The sequence below is a fragment of the Carya illinoinensis genome, chromosome 4 (genome assembly GCF_018687715.1).
Source record: "Carya illinoinensis cultivar Pawnee chromosome 4, C.illinoinensisPawnee_v1, whole genome shotgun sequence".
Lineage (NCBI taxonomy): Eukaryota > Viridiplantae > Streptophyta > Magnoliopsida > Fagales > Juglandaceae > Carya > Carya illinoinensis.
In genome coordinates, this window is record NC_056755.1 from 2811648 (window position 1) to 2839439 (window position 27792).

General features: G+C 37.4%; 3 protein-coding genes across 3 annotated transcripts; 1 reads left to right on the forward strand and 2 right to left on the reverse strand.

Moving 5' to 3' along the window:
• Positions 1–829: 829 nt before the first annotated feature.
• LOC122308157 (cytochrome c1-2, heme protein, mitochondrial) lies at positions 830–6210 on the reverse strand. The gene is made up of 8 exons (XM_043121343.1): positions 6052–6210; positions 4438–4524; positions 3190–3404; positions 2447–2726; positions 2296–2367; positions 1424–1540; positions 1256–1321; positions 830–1179 (listed from the first exon to the last, which is right to left on the reverse strand). Exons 2-8 carry the CDS (start codon positions 4492–4494, stop codon positions 1063–1065), a joined length of 924 nt encoding a protein of 307 aa, XP_042977277.1. The 5' UTR covers positions 4495–4524; positions 6052–6210; the 3' UTR covers positions 830–1062.
• An 8469-nt stretch (positions 6211–14679) lies between these two features.
• Positions 14680–22655, forward strand: LOC122306811 (protein TPLATE-like). The gene is made up of 7 exons (XM_043119329.1): positions 14680–16186; positions 16745–17341; positions 18251–18612; positions 18984–19287; positions 20018–20140; positions 20618–21073; positions 21741–22655. Exons 1-7 carry the CDS (start codon positions 15062–15064, stop codon positions 22281–22283), a joined length of 3510 nt encoding a protein of 1169 aa, XP_042975263.1. The 5' UTR covers positions 14680–15061; the 3' UTR covers positions 22284–22655.
• Positions 22656–22823: 168 nt separating this feature from the next.
• On the reverse strand, positions 22824–27378 carry LOC122306812 (COP9 signalosome complex subunit 3-like). The gene is made up of 11 exons (XM_043119330.1): positions 27097–27378; positions 26483–26598; positions 26135–26381; positions 25782–25839; positions 25592–25681; positions 25359–25424; positions 24411–24500; positions 24078–24236; positions 23886–24007; positions 23311–23383; positions 22824–23222 (listed from the first exon to the last, which is right to left on the reverse strand). The coding sequence occupies exons 1-11, from the start codon at positions 27279–27281 to the stop codon at positions 23163–23165; spliced, it is 1266 nt and encodes a 421-aa protein (XP_042975264.1). The 5' UTR covers positions 27282–27378; the 3' UTR covers positions 22824–23162.
• Positions 27379–27792: the final 414 nt, after the last annotated feature.

Consider the following 27792-nt stretch of genomic DNA (forward strand, 5'->3'; position numbering starts at 1 on the left):
CATGGAGCCTTATCTCTTAAGGAAGAAAGCCCAATTCTTGGACTTGCTGGCCCATTTCTACAGGCAAATCCGACATCCACCCTTGAACTCATCTTACTTTCCAGCACAGATCCAAGGCCCAGTAACAAGATCTGGGCCCTATAAAAATGAGTAGGCCGAAGAGAATTTGAGTAATACTATTACTATTTATCTTTCAACATCTTGATAGATAGATAAATACAAAAGTAATTATTTTCACTTATCTCCCTGTTTTATGGCCACATGAAGTTACACTGAGGAGAAGATAAATAATCACAGCACCAATCATCATATTTGTGAGTCCCTTTGTTATGACAAATAACGAAAATAGTAATATGAATGAATGTCAACATACTAGAGATAAAGGATTCTATTATGAACAAAATTTTTATATGCAATCACTTTTATATACTCCTTTACATATTCCACTAATATGATTGGCAACGTAACTTTTTTTTAATATAAAATAATTACTTTAACCAATCATATTAATAAAATACAAAAAATATGTAAAAATAACTGTATATCACAAAACTCTTATGAATATCGTCATGATAAACAGCCAAAACGCCAGAACATTCAATAAAACAATAAATTCTAGTGTCCTTTTTATCTACCGTATACCGTAGCGATAGATATAGTAAAACAATAAATTTACTATATTGGAACTGATTCAAGATATGAAAACGAGAACTAGTAGAAACAAAACTTGAAAAGGGCATGATGCTACCCGTTCCTTCTCATTTTAAAGTATCACCGATTATTGCCATCGCAAAACGCCAATAAAATGACAGATTTGAACAAAAATATATGACGATCTTCCACCCTGAACAATTTGGAACTGATTACCAAAACGATGTTAATCAAGTGTGTACTAGCTTATTCTCAACTCAAACTCAAAAAAAGAAAGACCTTCAAGGTCACTCCATCACCAATTTACCAATTGGAGCAAATTGAAACGGCAAGAAAAACTATATCTGACATAATAATCATTGTCGAGTTTAGTCCTCCAGAAGCAAAAGTAGAAAGGAAACTGGATGGAAGCTAGTTGACAACGTCGAGAACCAGCTTGCGAGACTTGAGAACTGACCACTTCAATCTACGGTAGTAAGCAGCTTGCAGTAATGCCAGTGACAGTACGAATATCCATTTAAATCCCATCTGCATTACACAATGCCATGAATAAAACATAGGTTTTCAATACTCACACGGAGACATGACTAAGAAGTAAACATACCAGCTTTCTCTCTTCCATTTCGGGTTCTGCCGCCCAAGACAAGAATGTCACAACATCTTTACCCATCTGCACCACAGCATCATAAAATTTACCCTCAAAGAGAACATGTGAAAACATGGAAGGAGCTACTTATTGCTCCAACGGGATACTTTTACAAGGGAAACCGACCTGAGCTTCTGTTGCAGGTGTACCATCCTCATACTCTACTGCACCATCATTAAGCATTTTAGGCATCGCAATTGCTCCACCAGGAAAATAAGGATTATAATGCAACCCCTCCCGAATCTACAATACCAATTAAGAATAGCTTTGGAGTGAGGAGGTGTCAAATAGCAATAACTCAAATGAACATAAACATTTACACATTAAGAGAAGCTAGACAATATATGCTTATGCTTTACATAACTAAAGATCCCTGATGTATAATTCTTGACTCTACCAATGGGATGCGTGTAACCTCTGGGTTTGTTGTAGATCATACAATCATATACAACTGAGAACTGAAGCAAACAACTTTTGACCCTGTTCCTTGAAACAGAAGGGAACTGGGGAATTGTAGTCTGCATCTGAGGAAACTTGGTTGAGGTACAAGATATTTCTTGCATCAAGCGAAAAGTGCAACTTTGTGCAAGATAAGCACAAGATAAAAAAAAAAGTTTGTGCTACACCTAGACCAGTTGAATGCATTAAATAGATAGCAGATTTGATTTTTTTTTTTCTCTCTCGTATGTACTGCATATGTACATAATAGTTTTTGCTGTATGAATGCCGGGAATTAGAAAGGGTGGAACCCCCCTTCCAAGAAAAAACCATATAGAACTATGAAAGTAGTGCTCAATTTATGAGAGACTTTGAAATCTGTTCTTTTCTCTTATACTTCTTATTTTTTGTCCTTTTTGGTGTACTACTATTTCAGGATTTCAAACTGAAATTTTCAATTAAGAATTTAAGAGTACAAAAATACATTCTACTTCAAACACAAGTTGTTCACATTTACAATAGAAAATATGTAGTAAGAGAGGTGGTGGATAAAAATTTACCGAGACACCAGCAGGGGGATCACGGTAACCAGTCAGAAGGGCAAATGCGTAGTTCTGACCATCATGGCGAGCCTGAAAGGACCAAGGGTAAGATAATTCTGGGACAGATAGCATAGACTCTGAACAAAATTAAACGAAAGACAGGAATTACTTTGGTGATAAGGCTTAGATCTGGAGGATAGGCCCCTCCATTAGCAAACCTAGCTGCTTGTTCGTTTGAATAAGGCTGAGGAAAACGATCACTGAGTTTACCGGGGCGTGTGAACATCTCACCCTCATCATTAGGTCCATCAACCACTTCAATCTCGGCTGCCATAGCCTTTGTCTCCTCTTCCGTATATGCAACACCGACCAAATCACGGTATGATATGAGTGACATAGAATGGCAAGAGGCACAGACCTGTTGATAAACTTGATGACCACGACGAATCCTACTCAGGCAAAATTGGTATTAGCAATTGATATTAGGAAAGTGCATCTAATAGGCACACCGCACATCACTATGTAATTCTCCATACCAAAAAGAACAACTTTACAAGATTTTCTCAGGAAACTATAAGCATATCATGATTCCAGTTGCCTTGTTAGTTGTATTGTCAACCGTTATCTCATTAATAACTTTAAGACAAAAATGTAATGTGGTACAACCTCAAGGCACTAGAAGTGCAAAATGAAAATAATGCCACAGAGGTTGGGACAAGCGATTACCATCTATGACTCTAACAATAAAAGCATAGACATATAGGACTACCATAGAGGGGTCCAATTTTTAGCCAGACATAGTCTAGATTAAGGTCGATCGAGTCACAATACAAGCTCAGTATCAGTATTACTAGAGCACAAAAGATTCTAAAAAAGAAAAAAGAAAAAATCAAAGGTTCCATCAGAACTCACGAAGCATGATCATATGAACTGAGAATGCCCTTGTGAGGCCAGGGATAGTGAGGAGGCGGTAATCCATGTTCAGCCTCATCAGCAGATGCTATCATTCCAAAACTCAAAAGCCCTGAAAGACCTGCTCCGAGGAGTGCGAGTGCTCTATAGGACTTCATGACAGTTGACCCAACATTATTGCTCTTTGATATGAGAGACGACAATAAAGGAGGGGCCTACATATTGATATACAACAACATTATAACAAATACAGTAGTCAAAGGACCAAAGCCATTCTCCAGATAGAAAAAAAAAGTTTTCTTTCTTATCAATACAAATCCAGAAAATTATTCAAAAAAGAAGAAGACTTGGATTATTACATGAGTTAATATCAAACAATAATAATAAAATAAAAAAGATGCCAGATTCTTGCCCATATAGGATAACAAATAATGACATTACCATGTCAACAAACGTACAGTCATGAGCTTGTATAAAACTGTAACGTCCCAATGGAAGGCCCAAACCACATTGTCTATACTCCAAAAGGACTAGTCAATGATACAATTAGAGCTCTATTGGAATCTTATAAAAAGCAAGAACTTCTCATTCCCAATCAATGTGGGATCCCATACACCACCTACCCTTATCCTTATCATATGGGGTATTACAATCTCTTCCCCTTAAATTCCTGACGTTCTCGTTGGGCCTATCCGTTGTAGGTGGCACGGCTCAAGTCCCATATTTTTAGTTGGGATAGGCTCTGATACCATTTGTAACATCTTAAGGGAAGGCTCAAACCACATTACCTATACTCCAAAAGGACTAGTCAATGATAAAATTGGAGCCCCATTAGAACCTTATAAAGAGCAAGAACTTCTCATTACCAAGCAATGTGGGATCTCATTCATCACCTACCCTTATCCTTATCATATGGGGTATCACAAAAACCAAATCTATGTATTCTTATGAATATAATTTTTTTTATAAGTAAATATTTTAAAAACAGTATATATTAAATGAATTAAGCATGGTATTGGAGCCTGACCTACCTATGGAATTTTTGGAGGAGAAAAAATGGGAGAAGAAAGTCTTAAAAATGCACATGAAACTGAGTAAGGGGATTCGCATAAACCTAAAACTAGCAAATCTTTTTATTAACACTAATTTGGATTGTCTAGGCTGGGAAACAGAAGCTAACATCAATTTTATCTGAGTGAGGAAGGGTCCAAAGGGAGGAAGTGGTTGCAGGTATAGACGGAATCTTACTGTTGATTGAGATTCAAGTTTCCTTCTCAGTAGCTGGTGGATCACTCGCCCAGCCATTGCAGTCAATGCTTCTTTCAATTACTCGCCCTTCAAAAAAAGAAAGAGCAAGTGTTATTGGTGGAAATAATTTTTTTTTTTTTTAAATCTTAAAGATTCAGACAAAGAGAAGTATTATCACTAAGTTGGGGAGTACAGCAGCACAAAAGAGTTAGGATGCATAGCCAATAAAATCACAAATCATTCACCAATATCCTCAGAAGAACAAACAACAAAAACAATCCCTAAAAAGCGTTGCAATAAAATAAAAATAGATACACATCAAACTAACTATGTCGGAGTACATGTATTAATTGAATCAGTTTTAAACACGTGAGAACCCTGGGACAAGTAAATGCAGAAGCATATGGAGCTATAGAGAGAGAGCGGTTATGATTATTCCACTTTCCAAACTATCTAAAGTGCTAAGGTGTCTCATTTGTGTTTATAACAAAATAATTCCAGCAAACACCGAGAAAACAATTTAGACCGTTAATCATCACTGAAGCTAAAGGTATTCAAAGACGAAAGTGTCTCTCCCTCCTCTATGCCTCCATCAAAGTTAATCATTACTGAAGATCAAGTAGAAGATGAAAGTGGCTCTATATTTCTCCCTCCCATGAAAGTACATTAAATTTTAGGTACTCCATGCATTCATCAAATTTGTTTTCCTTTACTTATCTTTTCCTATAACAAGGGGAAAGAAAAGTAAAGGAAATAAAATATCCACCTAACCATGACACCAGCAATCAATACATGAACTTATAACAAGCATTGTCAGAGTATATCCTGTACGAGGAAATTCTCAATAAATGAAAGGTCACTCACACACCTTTCTTCAATCTGAAATCAGCTGTAGAAGATGTGTCAAAAGTAACCCAAACCACTATCCTTCAAGTTGAATACAAAATACAATAACCGAAATAAAACACAGCCAAAAAATAAAATAAATGGGTCTTCATACTTTGGCTCCCCCCTCAACAAATATATAACGCCAAACACCCCCCCCCCCCCCCCCCCCCCCCCCCAAAAAAAAAAAACAAAAAAAAAAAATCTCCTTCATGTAACAATTTTTTAAATATATATAATCTCTTATTGAATTTAAGCAGTGGATAATAACCCAACAAAACTAGATTGTAGTATTCATTTCTTTTCTTTTCTTTTCTTTTTTTTTTTTTTTAAAAAAAAAGATAAGAAAGAAAGAAAATACGCATATTTTAATTTCATTCCATTCATAAACTATTGCGTCCGCAGTGTGCGCGCAAACACTGACCAATAGACATAGAACGAGATACATAAACATGCCTAAACCGCTAAACCAAATGTCTTAGACTCTTATATGGTCTACCCATAAGCCGCTAACATTCACATCCATACAACCAATAAACAGATTATAAAACTTTCTTTCACCTCATTTCTGCTGAAAATAATTTTTTAAAAAATGTATAAGAAACAAAGCCTAAACTTGAGAGTGGCACACAGATCGAAGCGTGTTGAGAGAGAGATTAACCGAGAAAGAGAGGAGTCAAATGGGCAGAGTGTTTATTCGAATCTGAAATCGTTTAGAGAGGAACTTACGGGGAAACGGAGGCGATGGAATCGGCGGGGGGCCGGTTGTTGGTCCAAGATGCAGCTCGGAGATCCAACGAGGAAGAACTGCTGCGAGGGGCAATTGGGGACGAATCCGCCTACTTTCCCTTCACCTATCTTCTACCACGATTGAGAGGTTCTAGGCCTTTGGGCTTCAACCGAGGCCCACCTTTGATTTTTTATTTTTATAGTCACCATTTTTTTCTTATGATAATAGTATATTAGAATTCAAAAGATATGAATATTTATCATATTAAGTTAATTGGATTTTTCTCATTCAGTTTTATAACTAAATTGTTCAGTCATTGATATTATTATTTTTATATATTCGTAAAATAAATTTAGCATGTCATATTAAAGCACATTAATTTATAAATTTTGATTTTTATAATTATCTTTATAAGCTTTTTGATATTTTTATTTCCTTCGTACCTCTATTGTTGTCCTCAATGCTCATGCCATTGTCGACCATAATTACACATCCTCGAACCATTAGTCTATCTTTATATAAATATTGTTCTCTTAATGGAGTTTTATATTTAAGTTTTGCTACATATAAGTACAGTCGTACACTAATCTATATACCAATACTGATTTATTCATACTTAAAATTTAAATTAACACTGTTTTCAATAAAATCTACTTTTTGACCAATCACATCACATTAATGCACAGATTAGTGCATAATTGTGCTTGCAATTATATTTTTCCTTTACATTTTACTAAGAGTATTACAAAAAAATGATATTTAAAATCATAAAGTACGTAAGCATTATGTAATATTTTAAAAATAATTAATTAAATATGAAATCTATATAAAATAAATAAATTTGTTAATAATAAATCTCACTTTTTTTAAAAACGATTACACAATACTTATTATATAAAATATTACTCATTTATACAAAGATTTAAAACTTGAGTCAATGATTACCTATAATTTGTGGTACTTAAAGTGAAAAAGGAACGTTCATTGTTTGTCAAACTTATATTCTTGCATTTTTGTCCATATAATTCTGCTTTAGCGTTAACTATGTAAACTTAAAGAGGATTCTGCTATAACCATAAATGAAAGCCATATATGTTAGCCACCGAATAGACTTTCGATATTTTTTTTTTTTCTAATTTTTTTATATATTTAATATTTTTAAATAACTATATTATTTTAAAATATTTTCTTAATTATTAACTAAAAAAGGATAAAAATCGGCAGCCAGGTGGCTTTTATCTGTACGAGTAGCATTATCCAAACTTCAAATGCCGAATGGCTTATACACCACGCAATAAACACTGAGAATCATGACGCTCGAGTTATCTTCGGTCTTTTCATGTTTGCAACTTCGTCGTGTAATATACCTCCAAATGGGCCACTTGGACGCTGGCTCGTTGACTCCTCAGTTGCTTTAAGCCACTAGTTTTGCTGTAACTTCTAGTGCTCAATAGCTCTCTAACGAATTGAGGGGGACCAAAAAAAAAAAAAGGCAACATATTCCAGCCGACAGGCATCCCTTATGAACGCCACATTGCACAAAAAATGATTGAATTATATGGGTCCTTCGTGATCGCATTTACAAAGTAAGAAGAATATCCTCAATTCAAATGTTGCCTGCACAACTCCGAGACACTGAACAAATTCCATAGCAGAACAATCGCATGCATGAAGCATTTTCTTTTCCAACCACACAAGCTGAGTAGCAACTCGCTTCTTTGGTTTCAGATCACTGTCTGCCAACAAACGTGATAGACAAATATCAACCAAAACTAAGCAAACAATAAATTAGATTTATAATCAAAATTCACACACGAATTTGAAGAAGCAAGATTCCCAAAGACTCGTGTCTTCATTCAACAAAGTAGGGTGGATGGCAAGTTGGGCAATAAGATAATAAACAAGTTGGTTCAACACTGATCGTTCCAGACATGGGCTCACCTGTAAAGTTCAAAAGATGTCACCCTAGGAATCTGCAAGACAAGAAGATTCATTCTGATCCATTGCCGATATAGGACACTGATAATCACAATATACCAATTCATTGCAGATTTTTCTGCATGCTTGAAACCCAGCTAATAAGGTTATTACATGAAGTAGGCTTGTGCTCCGACTCCATTGATGCTTGTGCCCAAAAACCATTTTGACTCCAACTCCGAACGGAATTCGGAGTTCAACTCCAATCGGATCGAAATTCTAACTTTTGAATGGGCCCAATTTCAAACCCTAAATAAAATATATATATATATATATAATTAGTGTAAATACATCATTCAAAAAGTCCTTTACAATGGTTAAAAACATTGATAATAGAAAAAACAGTCAATTTCAAACAATCTATAAGAAGAAACATATTGATTAAACTAAAAGGAAAAACATTATCTACAGCACCGTGCTTGGTCGTTCGTTACACCTAAAATTAAAATAAAAAGTCCTCAATCAATAAAAGGAACCAAATTGATTAAGAAAATTGAACACGGTAAAAATAAAATTTGATTACTATTTATTACCAATAAAGATTAAAGGGGTTCCATTATCAACTTATCCTTATCCATACTCCATCAATCATCGGCAATTATGCCAGGGTTCATAATTATATCTGTGAAATCATAAAAAGTATAAGTTAAATAGATTTACGAAATCATAAAAAGAATTAAATAATCATTGAAATATTTAAATAATTATTTCAATAAACTTTAATAATAAAAAAACAAGTAAAATAAGGATACCTGATTCAAGCTTATAACTCTCAGCATCAATGCCAATGCTATCTAATCCAAGGGGCGTATCACTGATCCAATTTTGTGTGCAAACGAGGGCTTCCATGATTGAAGGTGACAATGAACTTCGAAAAGCATCCAACACTCGACCTCCAGTGCTAAACACCGACTCAGATGCAACCGTAGTGATAGGAATAGCTAGCACATCTCGGGCAATACGGGAAAGAATTGGATACTTGGTGGAATTAGCCTTCCACCAAGTTAATATTTGAAATACAGCACTAGGTGTCTCGACCTCTTCCATAAAATATTGTTCAATCTCAGAAGTACACTGCATAATATTTCTCAATGTAACGAATTGATGATACTCACTCATAATGTTGTAACTTCGATGGCGTGGACGCAATGCTCCATCTGGGCTAAAGTCATCAGAAGGAGGTGTCGAAATCAAGTTTGAGGTAATCGCCGCGGATGAAGGTCGACCACTATTGCTGTAGTGGTTATATAAGTCATTGAGATCAGTTTTAAGCGCTGTAATAAATGACGAAGCTTTCACTAATCCGAGGACAGAATTTGCCCAAAATTCTATCACGGCCAACTTGACTCGAGGGTCAAGGATCATAGCCACAAAAAGTAATCTATTTATCTTCTCAACTTGCCCCAAATATTTATCATATTTAGTCTGCATCCTCTCAGCCATACCAGATAACAGTCCGCTAGGGTCATCACAACCTTCTTGCAAGTGGTGGTGTAGTGCCGAGACCTCGCTGAACCACAAGTTTGCAGTCATATATGCAGATCCAGATATTCGCATAGTTATGTCATAAAAAATATGTAAAAATGTGACAAAATACCCCACTCTCATCCAATCATGTATATTCGGTGGACCAAGCCCATTTCCTGTAGGCTCCAGCAAAGCATACTTAAGGCCTTCATCCTCAACTTCCATCCGCTCGAACACTTTTTGGTACTTCTGTGCCACATCCAACATCATGTATGTAGAGTTCCATCGAGTCGGAATGTCCAAGCACAACGTTTTAGAACATGAAATCCCAAGTTGTTCTCCTATTGCCCTGAACTTTTTGAGCCTTTGGGGGGAAGCCCTCACATACTGCACAATGTTACGGACTTTGGTAATTGAATCATCAACCTCTTTCAACCCCTCAGCAACAATCAGGTTGATTATATGAGCAAAACATTGAATATGGATAAACTCGTGGTTACGAATGACATCATCTTTCACCCTCGTATTTTGCTTGAACCATTCAATTGCAGTATCATTGGAACTAGCACTGTTAACTGTAATGCATAAAACTTTCTGAATTCCCCAATCTTTTAAACAATCATCCATCTCTGCACCAATGGATGCACCCTTATAATCAACAATTTCTTTGAATCCAATAATCTGTTTTTTCAAATTCCATCCGTTGTCAATGTAATGTGCTGTGATACACATATAAGAAACGTTTTGTACGGAAGTCCATGTGTCAGTTGTAAATGACACTCTTTGGCTAGTGGTGACAAACATCTTTCTCATCTCAGCTTTATTGTTTGCATGCCTCTTCATACAATCTCGCATCACTGTATACCGTGATGGCAATAGAAATCGTGGCTTAAGCAATTTGACAAACTTTCGGAACCCTCTTTTGTCGACTGTAGTAAAAGGCATATCATCTTCAATTATCATCTCTGCAAGCGTATCCTTCAAAATCTCATCTTCAGTTATCATCTCTGAATGACATCTAACATGTTGCCCATAATGGTGGCATCTCGCCTGCAATTCCTCAGAATTACCGTCAACCTTGGTGAAATGTTCCCATATCCATGAATTTTTTTTATTTGATTGTGGTTGTAGTGGCCTCGCAGATGTAGGTGGTACATCCGGCTCGTCCCCAATAGCTATCTCCTCCTCCTCATTAAATGCATCCTCATCTTCTACGTCTACTGGGGGTGAGAATCGACTACTTGCACACGAAGTTTGTACTCTAGAAGTGGATCTAGATCTCGTTGCTTGGGACGGAATTGTGGCATCCTGATCCAGCTCTGGAGTCCCACTAGTTGAAGCATCCATATCTGGAATATGACACATATATACAAACATCAGTACTTAATTATCAAAAAACTTTCGAAAGGCAACCTCTCCAGAATTTAAGGAAAAAAAAAATCACATTAAAAATGCTACTTATATCGGTTTTAGTTGTTTTCATTTTGCTCTTTTAGTTCTCGTAATAAATATAAATCACAAACACTTGGATTGTAATTCAGATTCCTCAATTAGTACCATATGGCTTGCAAGAATTAGTTTAATTCATTGATGCAAAGAATATGATGCCATACACACACACACACACACACATATATATATTTACATTAGAATCCATATTCTGTGTGTCACCTCCCACCGGTTCTGAAAAATTATTCAGTCTAGCTAGGGATTTGAGCATATATATGGCAAGGCCAACTAACTCCATGCAAATTAACCTCGTTTTCATGAATGCATGCTTCTCAATGTGTCTGGCCTTCATAGCTAGATGCTGGAATACCATTAGAAAATGGAAGGTCTATATATAAATTATAATGCATTTTTAGTTTTGTGGTCTTAAAAAGAACTAACACACGATCAAATATAACACCCCAACTGTAGATCCTAAAAACTAACACGTGATAAAAGTTTATGGCTGCAGGAAGTTTCAACTTTCAAGTCATCATATGGAGGACTGAGTTTCTAATGTCGAGCCTTTTCTATGGTGTTTCGAGTCATCATATGGGTACTGAAGGAGATCCCATGAAGTATTACAAGAGCATTAAGGCCACTTATCAGATTACTCCAAAGGGCAATGGCACCTAGGCGAAATTGTCTCTTGAATATGAGAAATTGAGAGAGGAAGTGCCTGCTCCAATTAAGTACCTCAATATGATGGTTAATATCACTAAAGACATTGATGCCCATCTTGCCAAGGCTTAAGAACCAGAGCATGCAGTGTAAAAGAAACATAGCCCATCGAAAGGACTGGACTTGGTATGCCTCAAGTACAAACATAGCCTATCGAGTGCTAATTAGTGATAATTTACCTTGAAAGCAACAAGAATATATAACATGTGACTGGAGAGAGAGATAAAATGATTATTCTTTTGAGTACACGGGCTATGCCTACTTCATTCATATGAATAAAATTCTCTTATTACTTATAAAAAAAATGATTATTCTTTTGAATATAATATGAATGAAGTAAGTGAAGCATTATTGAAGATATTTTTTTCTGGCTACATTATTAACTAATGCCATTATTTATCTCAACTTTGGTGGGACTTGATTGAAGTTAATGATTCTAAGTATAGAAACTCTCTCAAGTACTGTAATCAGTGGACATAAATTATAATCAAATCATGATAGTTTTCATTTTTTAAGTTGAGTGTGCAGTTCAACATGAGTATAGTTTTTTTTTTTTTTTAATGCAAACACCAACCAACCAACCACACTCAAACAGAGAAGTTTGCTTAGTTAGACTATAACCTAAGGACTAAGGAGTGAGCCCTACCCAAACAGAGAAGTTTTCTTGTATTTTTTCTCAGTGACATTTCCACAAACACCTTTTGTTCACTATCCAAAATCAAGAACTTCAACAAAGTTCATTAGAACCATTTCCTCAATACAAAAGTACACAATTATACAATCTACACAATCCAAATTTCAAAATCAATAACCAAAATGAATAAGAAATAATAAAAAGAATTCCACATAACTAAAATTCCTAAATTTAATACCCTAAATAGTAAAATTACCAATTGATGGCGGCGTGAAGACGGCAGAACGACAGCACTGCGGCGTGAAGCAACCTACATCGTTTGAGTTTTTGTTAATGGCGGACTTTACACAACATGCAGCGTGAAGAACTGAGAGACAATCGCGAGAGCTAAGCGGAAAAGAGGGAAGGAATGAAGAAGAAAGAAAGAAGGCCAAAATTATTTCATACCGGTGAGGCAAACGACGTTGTTCCTATTTAAATGGAACGGCATCGTATAAGTTAGGAGTTAAGAAAACCAAAGATGCAAAACAACATTGTTCCTATTTAAATAGTCGGAAGTCGAAGGCCAACTAAACTTCGGTTCTGACTCCAAACTCTGTTTACGGAATCGGAACTGCTCCAATTTCCGAACACTCCAACTCCGTCGGAGTCAAAAATTGGAGTATTGGTCGGAATCGGAATCTTCAAAAATTTGCACACCCTTAACATGAAGCATTTAGGGTTTCTCTTTTGTTAGTCTTTTGTTTTTTTTTTTGGTGGAGTTTCTTTGATCATCAACCTTATTTATATGACAACACACTTGCTAGAGAAATAGGTCCTTCAGAAGAAATAACGGGTTGCATCTCAGAAGGATTAGCAACATAGTCCAAACGCAGATAAGGAAGCATATACAAAACAGGTTTTTTTTCCCTCTCTTTCCTACATACACCTGCTGAAGGAATGCATTAATAACATATAAGACTACCAAACATATGAATGTTTGAGTCTATACATGAAAACCTTAAAGTGACATTTCTCTAAACATGGCCTAAATGTACCTTGCAGGACTGAACTGCCACAAATGCTTGTTTGAATATCTCAAATGAAAACGCCTCAACTCAAAATCATATGGATATTGCTACAAAATACCAAGAAAAAAAATATCACAATGATGTCGCACATCAACTCAAAATCACAAGAACAAGATCTTCTTTTCTAGTGCCTGAAACAGAGACCTAGCCATAAACCAGACAGTGTCAAGCTCATAGTATTTCCTTTTAATTCCTTTAGCCCGTTCAAGAACTTCAGCTTGACTCATGACAACCAGAAAGCAGTAGTTGTATTAACCATTAAACATTTGCCAACTGAATGGTAGCAGCATTTTTTAATTCACCCATTTAAAAAAAAAAAAAAAATTGAATGGTAGCAGCACAATCGCAACCAGCTAAAACATTTAAAAAGTTCAAAACCCCGACTTGAATATATCGCATATCCAAGATCGGGAATAAGATGAATCAACTGCCCTCCCCCACAAAAAAAAACTGCACCTTACCAATGGTCTTGTTTCCCAAAACTCTCTCAAGCGTCACGACCAGGGAATGCAGCATTACCCACCAGCAATAACAGTAAATCAGAAATAAAACCTGTCAAATAGCCACGAGTCCCACACGTTTCTCACCTGAAGATCTTCGCTCGCAGCGACGAAATGTATAGGCCTGTGCTTCTTACGTGCGATGGCCTCCTTGAGCAATGTACAGGCCTGTTCGGCTTCTCATCTTTGCCAGCTACCAAGGTATCGAAGCTGCTGGCCGATCCGGTGAACCGATCGGAAGAAAGGCACGAGCCTAAGGTTCCTCCGAGCCGAGATTGAAATCTTATAGAGAACCGAGAGGGGATGATGAGAACGAACTGGAGACACTATGCAATTGCCGTGAATTTGAAGAACTTTCAATAGGGTTAGGTTAAGGGTTGAAGAATACACAGGGTTTTAGGAAGCAGCGGGAGTGTGGTTTTGGGGGACGGGGGTTAAAAATCTGGTCGAGGATGGCAATTAACAGTGAATAGCATTGGTTTCCGAGAAAGCGGTTTAGAGGGAAACAAAAAGGAAAATGATAAGTAACCTTCCAACGCACCACATTTCATTTTTTTTTTTAATTTTTTAATATTTTTTTAATATTTTTTTTAAATTTATTTTTTTTAAATTAATTTAATTTTTTTATTTATTATTTATATATTAAATATTTAATAAATAATAAAATAATAAAAATTAAAAATAATATAAAATATGGTATATTGAGAAATTGTGAAGATTTTTTCAAACAAAAAACACAGGAAAAATTTAACAAAATAAAAATATATAGATATATATATATATATAATTTTTATTTTTTGGGTGGGAAAGAACCGTACTTCCAGCCTCCAGGATCAGCACTGCTAAATGCCGAAACTAGCCTTATCTCAAGAGAAAGAAGGGAGTGAAGAAAAGGGTTTGCCAAGCGGCCCTTTGATGGTGCCACCGTGCCACTGCCACCACTGTCCAGCCAAACCTCTATCATTTCCCAAATCAACGACCTTCCGTACTGTCAGCATCAGCTGCCGAGTTAACTCCGTTCCCTACCCCGGCTCTGTATCATACTGTCTGGTCCGCCATTCGTCGCTCCAATTAAAACTCCCACAGAGAGAATGTAATTAAATAAACAAATAAAAATTCAATCCTCCGGCTCCATTTCCTTGTTTCCCGTCAAAACCCGATACCCGCTGGATCCGGAGCCGTCCCCTAGAAAATGGACATTCTCTTCGCCCAGATTCAAGCTGACCTCCGCTCCAATGACGCTCTCCGCCAGACCGGCGCTCTCCTACTGGCCCTCCAGCAATCCGCTGCCGGCCGTGACATCTCGCTCCTTGCCAAGTCCTCGGTGGAGGAAATTGTCGCCTCCCCGGCCTCCGCCGTGTCCAAAAAGCTCGCCTTCGATCTCATCCGCTCCACCCGCCTCACTGCCGACCTCTGGGATACCGTCTGCGTTGGCGTCCGCAACGATCTCGATTTCCCCGACCCCGACGTCACTGCTTCCGCCATCTCCATCCTCGCAGCCATACCCTCTCACCGTCTTGGCAATCTCATTGCCGACTCCAGCAAGGAGATCGAGAACTGCTTTGGCTCCCCGAGCGACAATCTCCGCTTCTCCATCACCGAAACCCTCGGCTGCATCCTCGCCCGCGATGACGTTGTCACGCTCTGCGAGAATAGTGTGAACCTCCTCCACAGAGTCTCCAACTGGTGGACCCGCATTGGCCAGAACATGCTCGACAAATCTGACAACGTCTCGAAGGTCGCGTTCGAGTCCGTTGGCAGATTGTTCCAGGAGTTCAATTCGAAGAGAATGAGCAGATTGGCTGGTGATAAGTTAGTGGATAGCGAGAACTCGCTTGCGATTCGGTCGAATTGGGTTTCGTCGATGGTGGACTTCGTGTGGAAGAGGCGAAATGCGTTGATGGCAAGGTCTTTGGTCTTACCAGTCGAGAGTTTCAGGGCCACGGTGTTTCCAATTGTCTATGCTGTGAAGGCAGTGGCTTCGGGGGCCGTGGAAGTCATTCAGAAGCTATCGAAGTCTTCTTCCACCAATGGCAGGGCTATTGTGGATTCGAATGCTGAAAGGTTGATTGGAGTTTCGGACGTGGTTTCGCATCTGGCACCGTTCCTGTCGTCGTCTTTGGACCCAGCTTTGATTTTCGAAGTGGGGATAAACATGCTGCATTTGGCTGATGTACCTGGAGGGAAGCCCGAGTGGGCTTCACAGTCGATTATTGCAATTCTCACGCTTTGGGATAGGCAAGAGTTCTCGTCCGCAAGAGAGAGTATTGTCAGGGCCGTTGTTACGAATCTACATCTCCTCGATCTTCATATGCAGGTACCACGTGCTCATTTGCTAGTGTTATTCGCCTGTTGAATTTGTTTTTGATTTTTGTAGTGAATTTAGAGTGTATATTGTCGTCGACAAGAACAATCTGTTGTGGTTCTCGTATTATTTTATTAGACTTAACTTGCTTCTTGAACATTAGGAGCTAAAAAACTGTAGGCACCTTCGCAACTTGGTTAGATCACCTGGAATTCAAGTAGGGTTTCGGTAAATAGGAGATCTGGGAAACAATTCTCTTCATGGTTAGTATAGATGAGTAGGGTTTTGAGCTTTGGTTTTGAACAATTTACTTTAGATAAGCTGACTGAAACTGTAGCTGTGGTTTTGTTTCTATTTATAAACCCTCTCTATTGTTTTATGGGGTTCTTCAGTTGAGGCTGAAAAGTGTAAAAATGATGGTATTTTGAGGCTCAATTACCACCTTAAAAAGGGGAATAAAGGACACCCCATATAAAAGTGATCAAAATGTGTGTAGGTTCTAATAACAGTTATCCATGTATGAGGGTTGATTTTGAACATGAGCTGAGATTGTAAATCTTCTGTTCATAGGTTTCATTGTTTAAGAGGCTGCTTCTTATGGTGAGAAACTTGAGGGCCGAATCGGACCGCATGCATGCTTTGGCATGTGTTTGTAGGACAGCTCTTTGTGTTGATCTTTTTGCAAAAGAAAGTGTTCGAAGAGGTCAGAAACCTCTTGCAGGAACTGATATTGCTTCTCTTTTTGAGGACACAAGGATAAATGATGATCTTAATAGTGTAACGAGTAAAAGCTTATTCAGGGAGGAATTAGTAGCATCCCTGGTGGAAAGTTGCTTTCAGTTGTCTCTACCTCTGCCTGAACAAAAGAACTCAGGTATGGAGAGCAGGGTCATTGGAGCTTTAGCATATGGAACTGGTTATGGTGCACTAAATTGGACAGAGCCTGCATTGGAAGTGGTGGAAGTTTGTAGGCCTTGTGTCAAATGGGACTGTGATGGCCGGACCTATGCAATTGATTGTTACCTGAAGCTGCTTGTTAGGTTGTGCCATATCTATGATACCAGGGGAGGCGTAAAAACAGTTAAAGATGGAGCTTCTCAGGATCAAATTTTAAATGAGACAAGGCTGCAGAACTTGCAGCGGGAACTTGTGAAGGATCTACGAGAGGTATGTGAACTCCACTTAATAGTAATAATTACACTTCCTTATAATCTAACATTTTGGCAATGCTTATGTGGACTGTTGTACTTACTGATTCACTATATTTGTGGCTATCACATTTGGAAGTGAAGTATTATAGGTATTAATCTTGAAACGTAAGAATTAGTATGTACTTAGGCATTTCTTCTGTATACTTCCTGTGTACATAGGCTTTGCCTATCTTCATTCACTTCAATAAAATTTACTTCTTACTTATCAAAAAAAAAATTTCTTGAAATGTAAGAAATAAATTATTCAAATATTAACGCTTCAACTGAACATGTGAAAGAATTTTGCAGTAGTGTCCTTGTAATATAAAACTATTTAGTTCTTAAAATAATATTGCAATAAGTCGAAAGGAATGAATCAAACTGTCACTGGGGAGTCTGCAAGGCCATCCCTGCATGTCAGTAGTTCAATATACTTTTGTTTTAGATTTAATCAAATAGCTGATCATTGGATTGATGCTGATGATTCCACGGGCTATTAACCAACAAGTGCTGCACTAAAGTAGCAGGCTTTAGGATGGCAAGTAATTCTTAATGCTTGAAACACAGGATCATAGTTTGGGAGAGCAATTCACTTACTCTTCTTTCTTTTTTTCTTTTTTTTTTATTCTGCCTTTTGCTACTGGTATATGATTTCATATCATTAGAAATTGTCAGGTTGTTAATTCCTTCAAAACAAAACGTAGTTGTTATGGCTTTACTGTTTTCCTGTTCCTTGGATGTTTGTTTCTTTACATCCATATTCCTTATTATTGCTACTTAACTCCAAGGGGTTTTGAGTGCTATCATCTTTCTCATTTTGGCAGTGTGTGTTGAATTGCTTTTATATATTTTTCCATGTTGTCTCAAACCTTTCTCCATTTAGCAGGTGAATACCCCAAGAATATGTGCCCGCCTTATTTGGGCTGTTGCTGAACACATAGATCTAGAAGGATTGGATCCACTTCTAGCTGATGACCCTGATGATCCACTTAACATAATTGTAAAAAATATTCACAGAGTTTTGTTCAACATAGATTCATCTGCAGATACGACGAATAGGCTTCAAGATGTTCAGGCAGTCCTCTTATCTGCTCAGCGGTTGGGATCACGTCACCCTAGGGCAGGGCAGTTACTGACTAAAGAACTTGAAGAGTTTAGAAGCAATGGTTTGGCTGATTCTGTCAACAAGCATCAGTGCCGCTTAATATTGCAGAGACTAAAATATGTTTTAAGTCATCCAGACAGTAGGTAAGCATATGTTAAAATTCTTGTAATCTGAACAACGGCAGGTTGAAAGTTCTCAATTGATTATATATTCTGAATATTCCCAGTATGTTCCTTATTTGTATCCAACTTCTCAATGTTAAATTCGTTCACCCCCCCAAAAAAAAAATAATAATAACCCCAATTTTTTTATCCAGATTTTGTACAGAAACGTCCTGTTTGCATTCAGATTTGTGCATTAAGTCAACTGGCTATCAAACTTCATTCATAGTAGCTTTGATTTACCTTGTTTATGATTTCCTCAACCATATTTTTGTAATTTCTGAACAAGTACCTCACTATTTGTACAAATATGGAAATTGTTGAAGATTGGGATGATTATGTTTCTTCTTCAGGTGGGCAGGGGTTAGTGAAGCCAGAGGAGATTACCCATTCAGCCACCACAAGCTAACTGTTCAGTTTTATGAAGCATCTGCGGCTCACGATAGAAAGTTGGAAGGATTGGTTCACAAGGCTATTTTAGAGCTATGGAGGCCAGAACCTAGTGAACTAACTCTATTGCTGACAAAAGGAGTTGACTCTACTTTACTGAAGGTTCCACCAACTGCAATTACTTTGACTGGTAGCAGTGATCCATGCTATGTTGAAGCATACCATTTAGCAGATTCAAGTGATGGAAGGATCACTCTGCATTTAAAGGTCAAACTGTTTTCTACTTGGTAACTATTTACAAATACTTGCATGCATCCTTTTATTTATTATTAATTAGTATCCCACAAAAGTTTCTTCAGGATTTTTAGTAAGAGACTTTCCTAACATGGTAATGGATAATGATAATGTGGAATAAATAATGTTTGTTTGTGCTTGGACGGTGGCTATAACTCACTTCATCTGAACTCATTAAACTTCATTGCTAATATTCAAGCTGCTACCAACCACCTTCTTTTGGGTACCCACTTTATGGAGCACACCTGATATTAATGGGTAGGGATTTATTAACTATCAGGGGGGGCAGAAGAAGGGGGGGGGGGGGGGGGGGGGGGGGGGGATTTATTGGTTTGGGGTCATGATTTGTATTAGTTTCCATGGGAGCTTATACAACAGTTACTAGTTTTTTAGACTACCGTATTGAGATGTCATTGTATCATGCCATCATGCTTCTTAACTCAGTACGTGCACGCACGCGCACACCCACCCACACACACACACATATATAATCCTATCCTCATTGTTCATTTGCAAACAGACGAGTTTGTCTGAAAGAAGTGATAGACTTGGGTTTGAGCTCATTCAATTAAACTGCATTATCCCAACTTCCATAACTAAAGGGATAAAAATAAAATACTTCCTTTCTGTCTGTATAAAGTTATGGCAGACATTGCTCTGATTTTGTGCTTTATCTTTCTGACCTTCAGTAAATATGTTGCAGGTCCTAAATTTAACAGAGCTCGAACTAAATCGAGTGGATATCCGTGTTGGTTTATCTGGTGCATTGTATTTTATGGATGGGTCTCCGCAAGCAATTCGGCAACTGCGTAATCTTGTTTCACAGGTTTTCTTTTCCTCCCTATCTGTATCTGTGTGTTTTGCCCGTACGTACATTTTCAGAGGGCAGTTGCCTTCATAGTGAATCTTAAAAAAAGGTTTTCGTTTTTTCTAATGACAATCAATTCAATCAATAGAGGAGTTGTAACTCTCCAACTGCTAATTCACCCATAATATTACTTATCAGCGGTTCATAGTTAAGAAGAATAGGTCTGTTTCCAGGTTATAACAGGCTTTAGTGATTAGAATGCGTCAATTAATCCATTCCTAAATTTTATTTTCCTTCTTTTTGTGCATGATCTTGGCAAACCTTTATCAGAACATGTTCAATATTTAATCCATTTTCTTCACCTTGTTTTCAATGTAATATAGCCCGCGCCCCCCCCCCCCCCCCCCCCCCCCCCCCCCCCCCCACAAAAGAAAAAAAAAAAACCCTTTCGCTTTGAGATTTTGTGACCCATCTCTTTCATGATGTTATCTGTAGGATCCGGTACTCAGCAGTGTGACAGTGGGCGTGTCCCATTTTGAGAGATGTGCCCTTTGGGTTCAAGTATTATACTATCCATTCTATGGGAGTGGTGCTGTGGGAGATTATGATGGTGGCTATACTGAAGAGGATCCACAAATCATGAGACAAAAGAGAAGCTTAAGACCAGAACTGGGAGAGCCTGTGACTTTGAGATGTCAGCCTTACAAAATTCCTCTCACTGAACTTCTTTTGCCCCACAAAATCTCTCCTGTTGAATTTTTCCGCCTATGGCCAAGTTTGCCAGCTATAGTGGAGTGCACAGGTACATATACATACGAAGGAAGTGGCTTCAAGGCTACTGCTGCACAACAGTATGGTGCATCACCTTTCTTAAGTGGACTGAAATCTTTGTCGTCTAAGCCATTCCACAGAGTTTGTTCACATATCATCCGGACAGTGGCAGGCTTTCAGGTATTGCCAATTCGTTCTTGATGTTTGAGTTGACTCTCTTTTGCATTTCATTTACTTAATCATTGTTTGTTCTGAGAGAAATTTCCTCAAGTATTACATAGACCAGTCTTAAATTTTTCAGTCTTGAAAGGAACTCACCTCTGTCAGTGGAAATTTTCACTTTTGGCTTTTAGGTTCTTCTTGACCACTGAGATTTTTCATATGAGAATTTTGAGTTTTAAGATTAAATATTAAAATATTATATTTTAATAATATTATTATTTTGGGATTTGAAAAAGTTAAGAAAAAGTTGAATTGTTTATTATATTTTATATGGGAATTTGGGAAAGTTGTAATGATGAGATGAGAATTTTATGTTTGAGATGAAAAATCCCAATGGCCAAACCAAACTATCATTGTTGGCTAGAGGTGATGCTCTTGTATATATCCCGTGTACTTGGGCTATGCCTATTATTATTATCAATAAAATATTGTTAACCAATAAAAAAAAGATCTCGTTGGCTAGGACCTGTAATGGTTGAAATGTCGAAGTTAATCGGAGATGAAATGTTTGGTAGAGCAGATAATTTGTTTTGTTGATTTAAGCTTTGGCATTCTGCCCATGTGTTATCTTGTTGGAACATATTATTTTCAAAAAATTACCGGTTATATCACCATCTTGGAACAGCTTTGTTTTGCCGCAAAAACTTGGTATGGAGGCTTCTTGGGCATGATGATCTTTGGGGCCAGTGAAGTGAGCAGAAATGTGGATTTGGGAGATGAGACAACTACCATGATGTGCAAATTTGTTGTTCAAGCTTCTGACGTGTCAATTACGAAAGAGATTGGATCAGATCTACAGGGATGGTTCGATGACCTTACTGATGGGGGTGTGGAGTACATACCCGAAGATGAAGTGAAGGTGGCTGCTGCTGAGAGGCTTAGGATCTCAATGGAAAGAATTGCCTTATTAAAAGCAGCCCAACCACGACCAAAGACTCCAAAATCTGATGCTGATGATGACGATGATGATGAAGAGGAGAATCAAGAGGAAGATGAGGATAAAAAGAAGAAAAAGAAGGAAGAGAAGAAAGATGATGAAGAAGATGGGAAAACAAAGGGACCTTCAACCCTGTCGAAGTTAACTGCAGTGGAGGTTGAGCATCGTGCCCTTCAAGCTGCAGTGCTCCAGGAGTGGCACATATTGTGCAAAGAAAAGAACCAAAGTTAATACCCTTTTTACCTTCTTTAAGTATATGGAACACATTCTTTGAGCTTGCTTATATTCTTTTCCTGGTGTATGAATTAGGTTGTAGTTGAAGGTTTGATGGCAGATAGGTATCTTTTTCCCTTTTTTTTTTTTATTTTTTAATTTTTGGGTTTATTTCCTTCTTTTTCAACCCAGGGATGGGTAGCCGGTTGTACATCTTGTATCGGGTGGTCGTTGGTCTGTTGTTCACTTCGGGAATTTAACTGTTAGGAATATGATTCGTGATGGTATATATTTCGTGGCAGACTTCAATTTCTATTTTGAAACTTCATTTCCTCTGTACGCTTAATGTGATTTGAAGAAAGTATTGGGCGATAAACATTTGAAGTTGCATTGCTGGTTTCTGGCATATTGAAACTTACCCTAGTGTTCTTTCGTGCATGTCTTTTTCATCTGTTTTCCAGTGAGCCAGACCATGATTTTCATCAGGCTGAATCATAGAAGATAGAAATTGTATACCCACGATGGATTGAAAGACTAATTTTCTTCATAGAGATAAGCTTGCTCAAGCTGCCAATCCTTCAGAATTTCATTTTTCATCGTCAAAATTTTGCAATGTGCATAATGAGTGAAACATCCCAAGGAAGGATGCAGGAAACAGAAATATACTTGAATACATGAAAATTAAAACCTTCACAACCGGCTAATAACAAAAAAAATGTCGCATATATATCCACTTCTTTTTCATTTTGGGATTATATAAACAAAAGAAAAGATCCCAACTTTTTGAACAATAGAAGCCAACAGATCAGATTAAGCGCGGGTCTGGTGCAATGCTTATAAGCATGATTCATGAACCACTTCCAGGTATGGCCAATCAAGCTTACTTCATACGTTAAATTATTTCTGGGGAACAGTATCAAAGTCATCAAAGTCGAATCTCTGTCTCTCTCTCCCCGCCTGAAAATATGCATGCATGTACTGGCAATTAGTGAGCAGTAATTTACAAAACAAGTCAATAAACATGAAAATAAAAGTGATGGCTCACCTTTGCTAGGTATAAAGGATCACATGAGATCTGTTCATCTATAGTAGTCAGCTTCCTTGACAGTGCCATCATCCTGTCACAAAAAAATAGGTATAGAACTGGAGATGATTTTCCCAAAATTAAATTATAGCTGTTGTAAAAGAACACATGACACCAGCAGAAGGTCCAAAATGTATATTACAAAGGAATGAAACGAGAAAAAACAAGATATTGTAAGAAATGAAAAAGTAGCAAGCAGAGGCAAATTATGGGCTCTGCACTACATTTTTCTTGTCTTTAGAGCTCTTCAAAGTTCAAACCTGTCTTGGAACTATCACTGTATCATTTTAGAGGGTTTATATAACCTATGAGATTTACTCTTCACAAAAGACTTATAACTGGAAGATGCAATTCATTCAATCCTATCCCACTGAAATCAAGATCCCGACAGCACATTGAGGGCAAAGACATCAAACTCATGGACTTCTGGAAGATATTCTTTTTTTGATAAGTAAACTTCTGGAAGATATTGATATCAAGACTATCCTTTTCCTCTTAGATAACCTCCGAAATGTATATAAATACCAGCGACATACCTCTGGATGGATGAATCAATATGCTCAATCATCTCACAGGTCTTATATTGTTCAGGATCCTCTAGGAATCTAACCATTCCGTCCTTCTGGTTGATTGTTGCAAATATCTCACCATCTTGAATCTAAAATTTGCCATAGAAACATTAATGACAATTTAAATCATATTACCATAAAAAGTTGCAGAGAAACTACCATTTGCAGGACATGCATTTCTGCCTCCTTGGGACTATTCAGTTGTACTGTATTGGCAATGTCTTGAAGGGAGAGGGTCAGGTATGTCTGAGTCAATCTCTGGATATTTCGCTTATAGATGGATGATACAACCTGCTTCACTAGTCCAGAATTGTTGTCCTGGAAAGAAATTATTTCAAGCCACCTTTAGATAACCAATCATTCAGGCAGAACTTCATCAAGTAACTGTAAAAGCTAAGTGTATTTTTTATACAACATGATTTCGTCTATTCTCAGGCTTCTAACCAAGACACTAGAAAGTGCAGAACGAATTATGTATGATAGAGAACTCACACTTTCAAACTGCTCCCTGTTTGTCTGAACATATGCTTCTAATTCTGCAATTTTGCCAGTGCTATAACTAGTTGCGAGTTCAATATAGGGCTGCTCAAAGCAAAATAATAATAATAATAAAAACAATAGCATAAACATAATTTGGCTTATAAAAAGAACATATATATGAATTGGAAAAGATTCTCAAGGATCCAGCTTTTCAATACACAGTTCCTTTGGGCAGCTTCTGTAGATTTAATGGGTTGAGATTTCATGATTTTCTCGTCTCTTTTTCTATTTCTAGTTTGGCATTCCCTCTTGTATACTTTTTGTGTACTTGGACTTTGCCTTTCGCGTTTCTTAATAAAATCTTCAGTTACTTGTCAGGCAAAAAAAAGAAAAAAAGATCAAGAATGGGAGCAGGTGGACAAGTGCAGTTACTTCCTTCTAGGTGATTATACTGAGTCAACAAACCTAACCATAAAATGAAGTTCAACCAAAGAAAAACCCAGGAAAAAGACATTCCATGAAGCATGTTAAAAAAAGCAGGTAAAGAATCACAATGGTAAGCTCATAAGACAAATTACAAAAAAAAAGGAGATAGAAATGCTCCATATCCAATACCATAGAAACAAATACAACTGTGGGTGTGACCAGTAGCTTTTTTCTCCATCCCACGTATGCATCTCTTAGTTCATGTTTGTTGGGATGTTACAGCCTAAATTTGGTAGCCACAAATAGATCTTTTCTCCCACAGCAGAAGTGTAGGCCAAATGCCACTTATCATAGTGGTAGTTCACACACACACACAATGTTACAATGTGAATGCAACAATGCATAAAATCTGTACTCACCAAGGTATCAATCATATAAAACATAGTCCAACAAAAAATATACATGTAATAGGCACCGAATCAACCTGAGGACTCATGGAATTAAGAACAATCCCTAACTTAATTTAAGAAATACCTGACAGTAGTTCTTTAGAAGTCTCTGAGCTACCGAAGAGGTGTACTTAGGGAGACTGGTAGAAAACTGCCACAAAAAAATTTAAAAGATAATTTGACAAGTCTACAAGAGAGTGATGGCAAAACTTGCTGAAAAATTTCTTTCCAATTGTGCATTATTTGATCATATATTTCCAACAATAGCCTTCATGACTTAAGTTTTTAGAGGAAGGTAGGAACGAACAAAGAGCATACCTGTCCATGGTGAATCAGAGAAACCATTATGTACTTTTTGTAAGCTTCAACAGCTATAGCATTTATAGTAGACATTGGAGCAGTAACAACCTGTATTAAGCCATAAGCAATCAGGATTCTCACGAGCATAGAAATTTGAAGATGTCAATCAATAATTGCTAATTTAACAAGTTGCACATAGAAAACAGACATTATGAAGAAGCTCCAGTGCTTTGCGGAAACGCTTTTGTCCTACGCATATCATCCCCCTGGAAAAAAGTTGAAAAGTTCATCACTCACAAAGGCATTAGATGCTCTTTATATCACCACGAACATCAAGAAAGTAAGTATGCAATAAAACAAGAGATTTCCCAATACCTACAACATATGCCCATTTAGAAAATATAATGATGAATAAGATAGAAATATTACCAAGAAGCTAAAACAGGACATGACAACATGTCCAACAAAACAAGAAGAATTCACAGAACAGATAACCACAACACAAAAGTGAAAAGTATCATATGAGTGACAAATGAATGCTTAGAAAAAAAGGCAACCCACCCATAATAACAGTAGAGAAAAAGGTCCCTTGGCTGATCGACTTCAGAGATATCATCCTCCAAAATGGAGAGGCCAGTCTTATAGCACTTTGCCAATAAACAAAGTAGAAGAAACTCTGGATGCAAAGTAGTCAAATGTTCTGAGGAATGTTGGAGTTTCCGCACAGCAGTCAACATCGGAGCCACCCCCCGAATTGGTGTTCCAAGTAGCAAAACCTGGTCCTTAAGCCTCTTACAAACAGATATGACTGAAACCCCAACAAATAGCTACATCAATGGGTATAAACAGGTGATTTAATTACAGTCTTGACCATCAAATAGAATTAAATCTAAGGGTAAAGGGACATACATTTATCTGGCACCACACCAATTTGCTCCGGAACACAATAACTGATAAATCTAGCAATGTAGGGAACCAATGTTGTGGCTTGCTCTTTCGAAATCGGAGCAGATGTGCAAGCCTCTCTGTCACCACAAATCCACACTCCAATGAGGTCAATTTCTTTCAACATCCAAAATTTTACAATATCTACAAATCAGAATCAAATGCAATATGATAATTACGCCAAAATTTTGGTCTCAAATAAATTGGTATTTGATGAAATGAAGTAACATTATTCTCTATAACTTGTACCTGGTTTGATTGCCCGAAAAATGTTCCAAAACATTCGTAATTTTTTTAATAAAATTTCACCTAATTGAGAGTAATGAAACTATTCCTAAAACTTAATTCTGATCCTTCGTTTTTTATACGAAAACAGATAAATAGCTATAAAAAAAAATTTTGAAATTCTCATCTATTTTGTTCCCTTTTTTTATTTCACAACCAGCCAACCGGTTGGCTTAACTAAATACTTAAACCCTAACACATGCCAAATGCTTTCAGTTAGAAAAATTATTAATAAGTAAATAAAACTGCAAAAGAAGAAAGTATACTGTTTGGCAGAATGAAGCAGGACTCACAGGATGTAGAGGTATCCGAGAGAGTGCGTGGACGGGTCGAGCTCGTTAAGAACCGCAGACAACCGAGTCGACTCGGCGCGGAGAGAGTCCTCCGATTGCTTCAGGATGACATGGAGGCGGGAGATATCTCCGGCGCTGCTCGACAGCCCTTGTATCTGAATGATCAGAGCTTCCAACGAGCCCATGTTTCTGAGTTCGGTCGGCGATACCAGATCAGTCGCTGAGAGAGAGATAGAGCTCTGAATAGTGCAGTGCTTTTGTGAAATACCGGCTGATCCGACTCGGGATGACTCAGTTATACTTATCTGGTTGGGCTTAGTCGATCCGTTTGGTTATCGAACTCAATTACATTACTCCGATCAGCATTGGGCCGATAATCAAGGTCTTAGCTTGCGTCAGGCTTCGGCCATTGAAAATTTTACAATGCGGTAATTTCAGTACTATTTATGGCCCGATCTCGGCCAGCCCAGCTCGGTCCAAAGTGGCAAAGAAATAAATTCGAATTCAGTAACTCACAATGGGTATCTTGGTCATTTCATATTATACTGACAACTAAAATAATTGAATCTTGTCTCCTCATATTTGATATTTTACATTAACTCTATTAATTATACAGATAAAATAAGATAAGATAAAAAATATATAAAAATAATAATAAAATAATATGAATTAAATTTATTTTTTAATAATTTTTTT

What these genes read in the sequence shown, in the direction of transcription:
- LOC122306811 (XM_043119329.1), top strand. Translation starts at nt 15,062, where the DNA reads ATGGACATTCTCTTCGCCCAGATTCAAGCTGACCTCCGCTCCAATGAC. An exon ending in TCCTCGATCTTCATATGCAG is followed by an intron (nt 16,187 to 16,744) that starts GTACCACGTGCT and finishes TTCTGTTCATAG; the next exon opens with GTTTCATTGTTTAAGAGGCT. An exon ending in TTGTGAAGGATCTACGAGAG is followed by an intron (nt 17,342 to 18,250) that starts GTATGTGAACTC and finishes TCCATTTAGCAG; the next exon opens with GTGAATACCCCAAGAATATG.
- LOC122306812 (XM_043119330.1), bottom strand. Translation starts at nt 27,281, where the DNA reads ATGGGCTCGTTGGAAGCTCTGATCATTCAGATACAAGGGCTGTCGAGC. An exon ending in CTCTGATTCACCATGGACAG is followed by an intron (nt 25,425 to 25,591) that starts GTATGCTCTTTG and finishes TTTTTGTGGCAG; the next exon opens with TTTTCTACCAGTCTCCCTAA. An exon ending in ATTGATTCATCCATCCAGAG is followed by an intron (nt 23,384 to 23,885) that starts GTATGTCGCTGG and finishes TTTTTGTGACAG; the next exon opens with GATGATGGCACTGTCAAGGA.
- LOC122308157 (XM_043121343.1), bottom strand. Translation starts at nt 4,494, where the DNA reads ATGGCTGGGCGAGTGATCCACCAGCTACTGAGAAGGAAACTTGAATCT. An exon ending in ATCTAAGCCTTATCACCAAA is followed by an intron (nt 2,368 to 2,446) that starts GTAATTCCTGTC and finishes TGGTCCTTTCAG; the next exon opens with GCTCGCCATGATGGTCAGAA. An exon ending in ATCCCCCTGCTGGTGTCTCG is followed by an intron (nt 1,541 to 2,295) that starts GTAAATTTTTAT and finishes TTGGTATTGTAG; the next exon opens with ATTCGGGAGGGGTTGCATTA.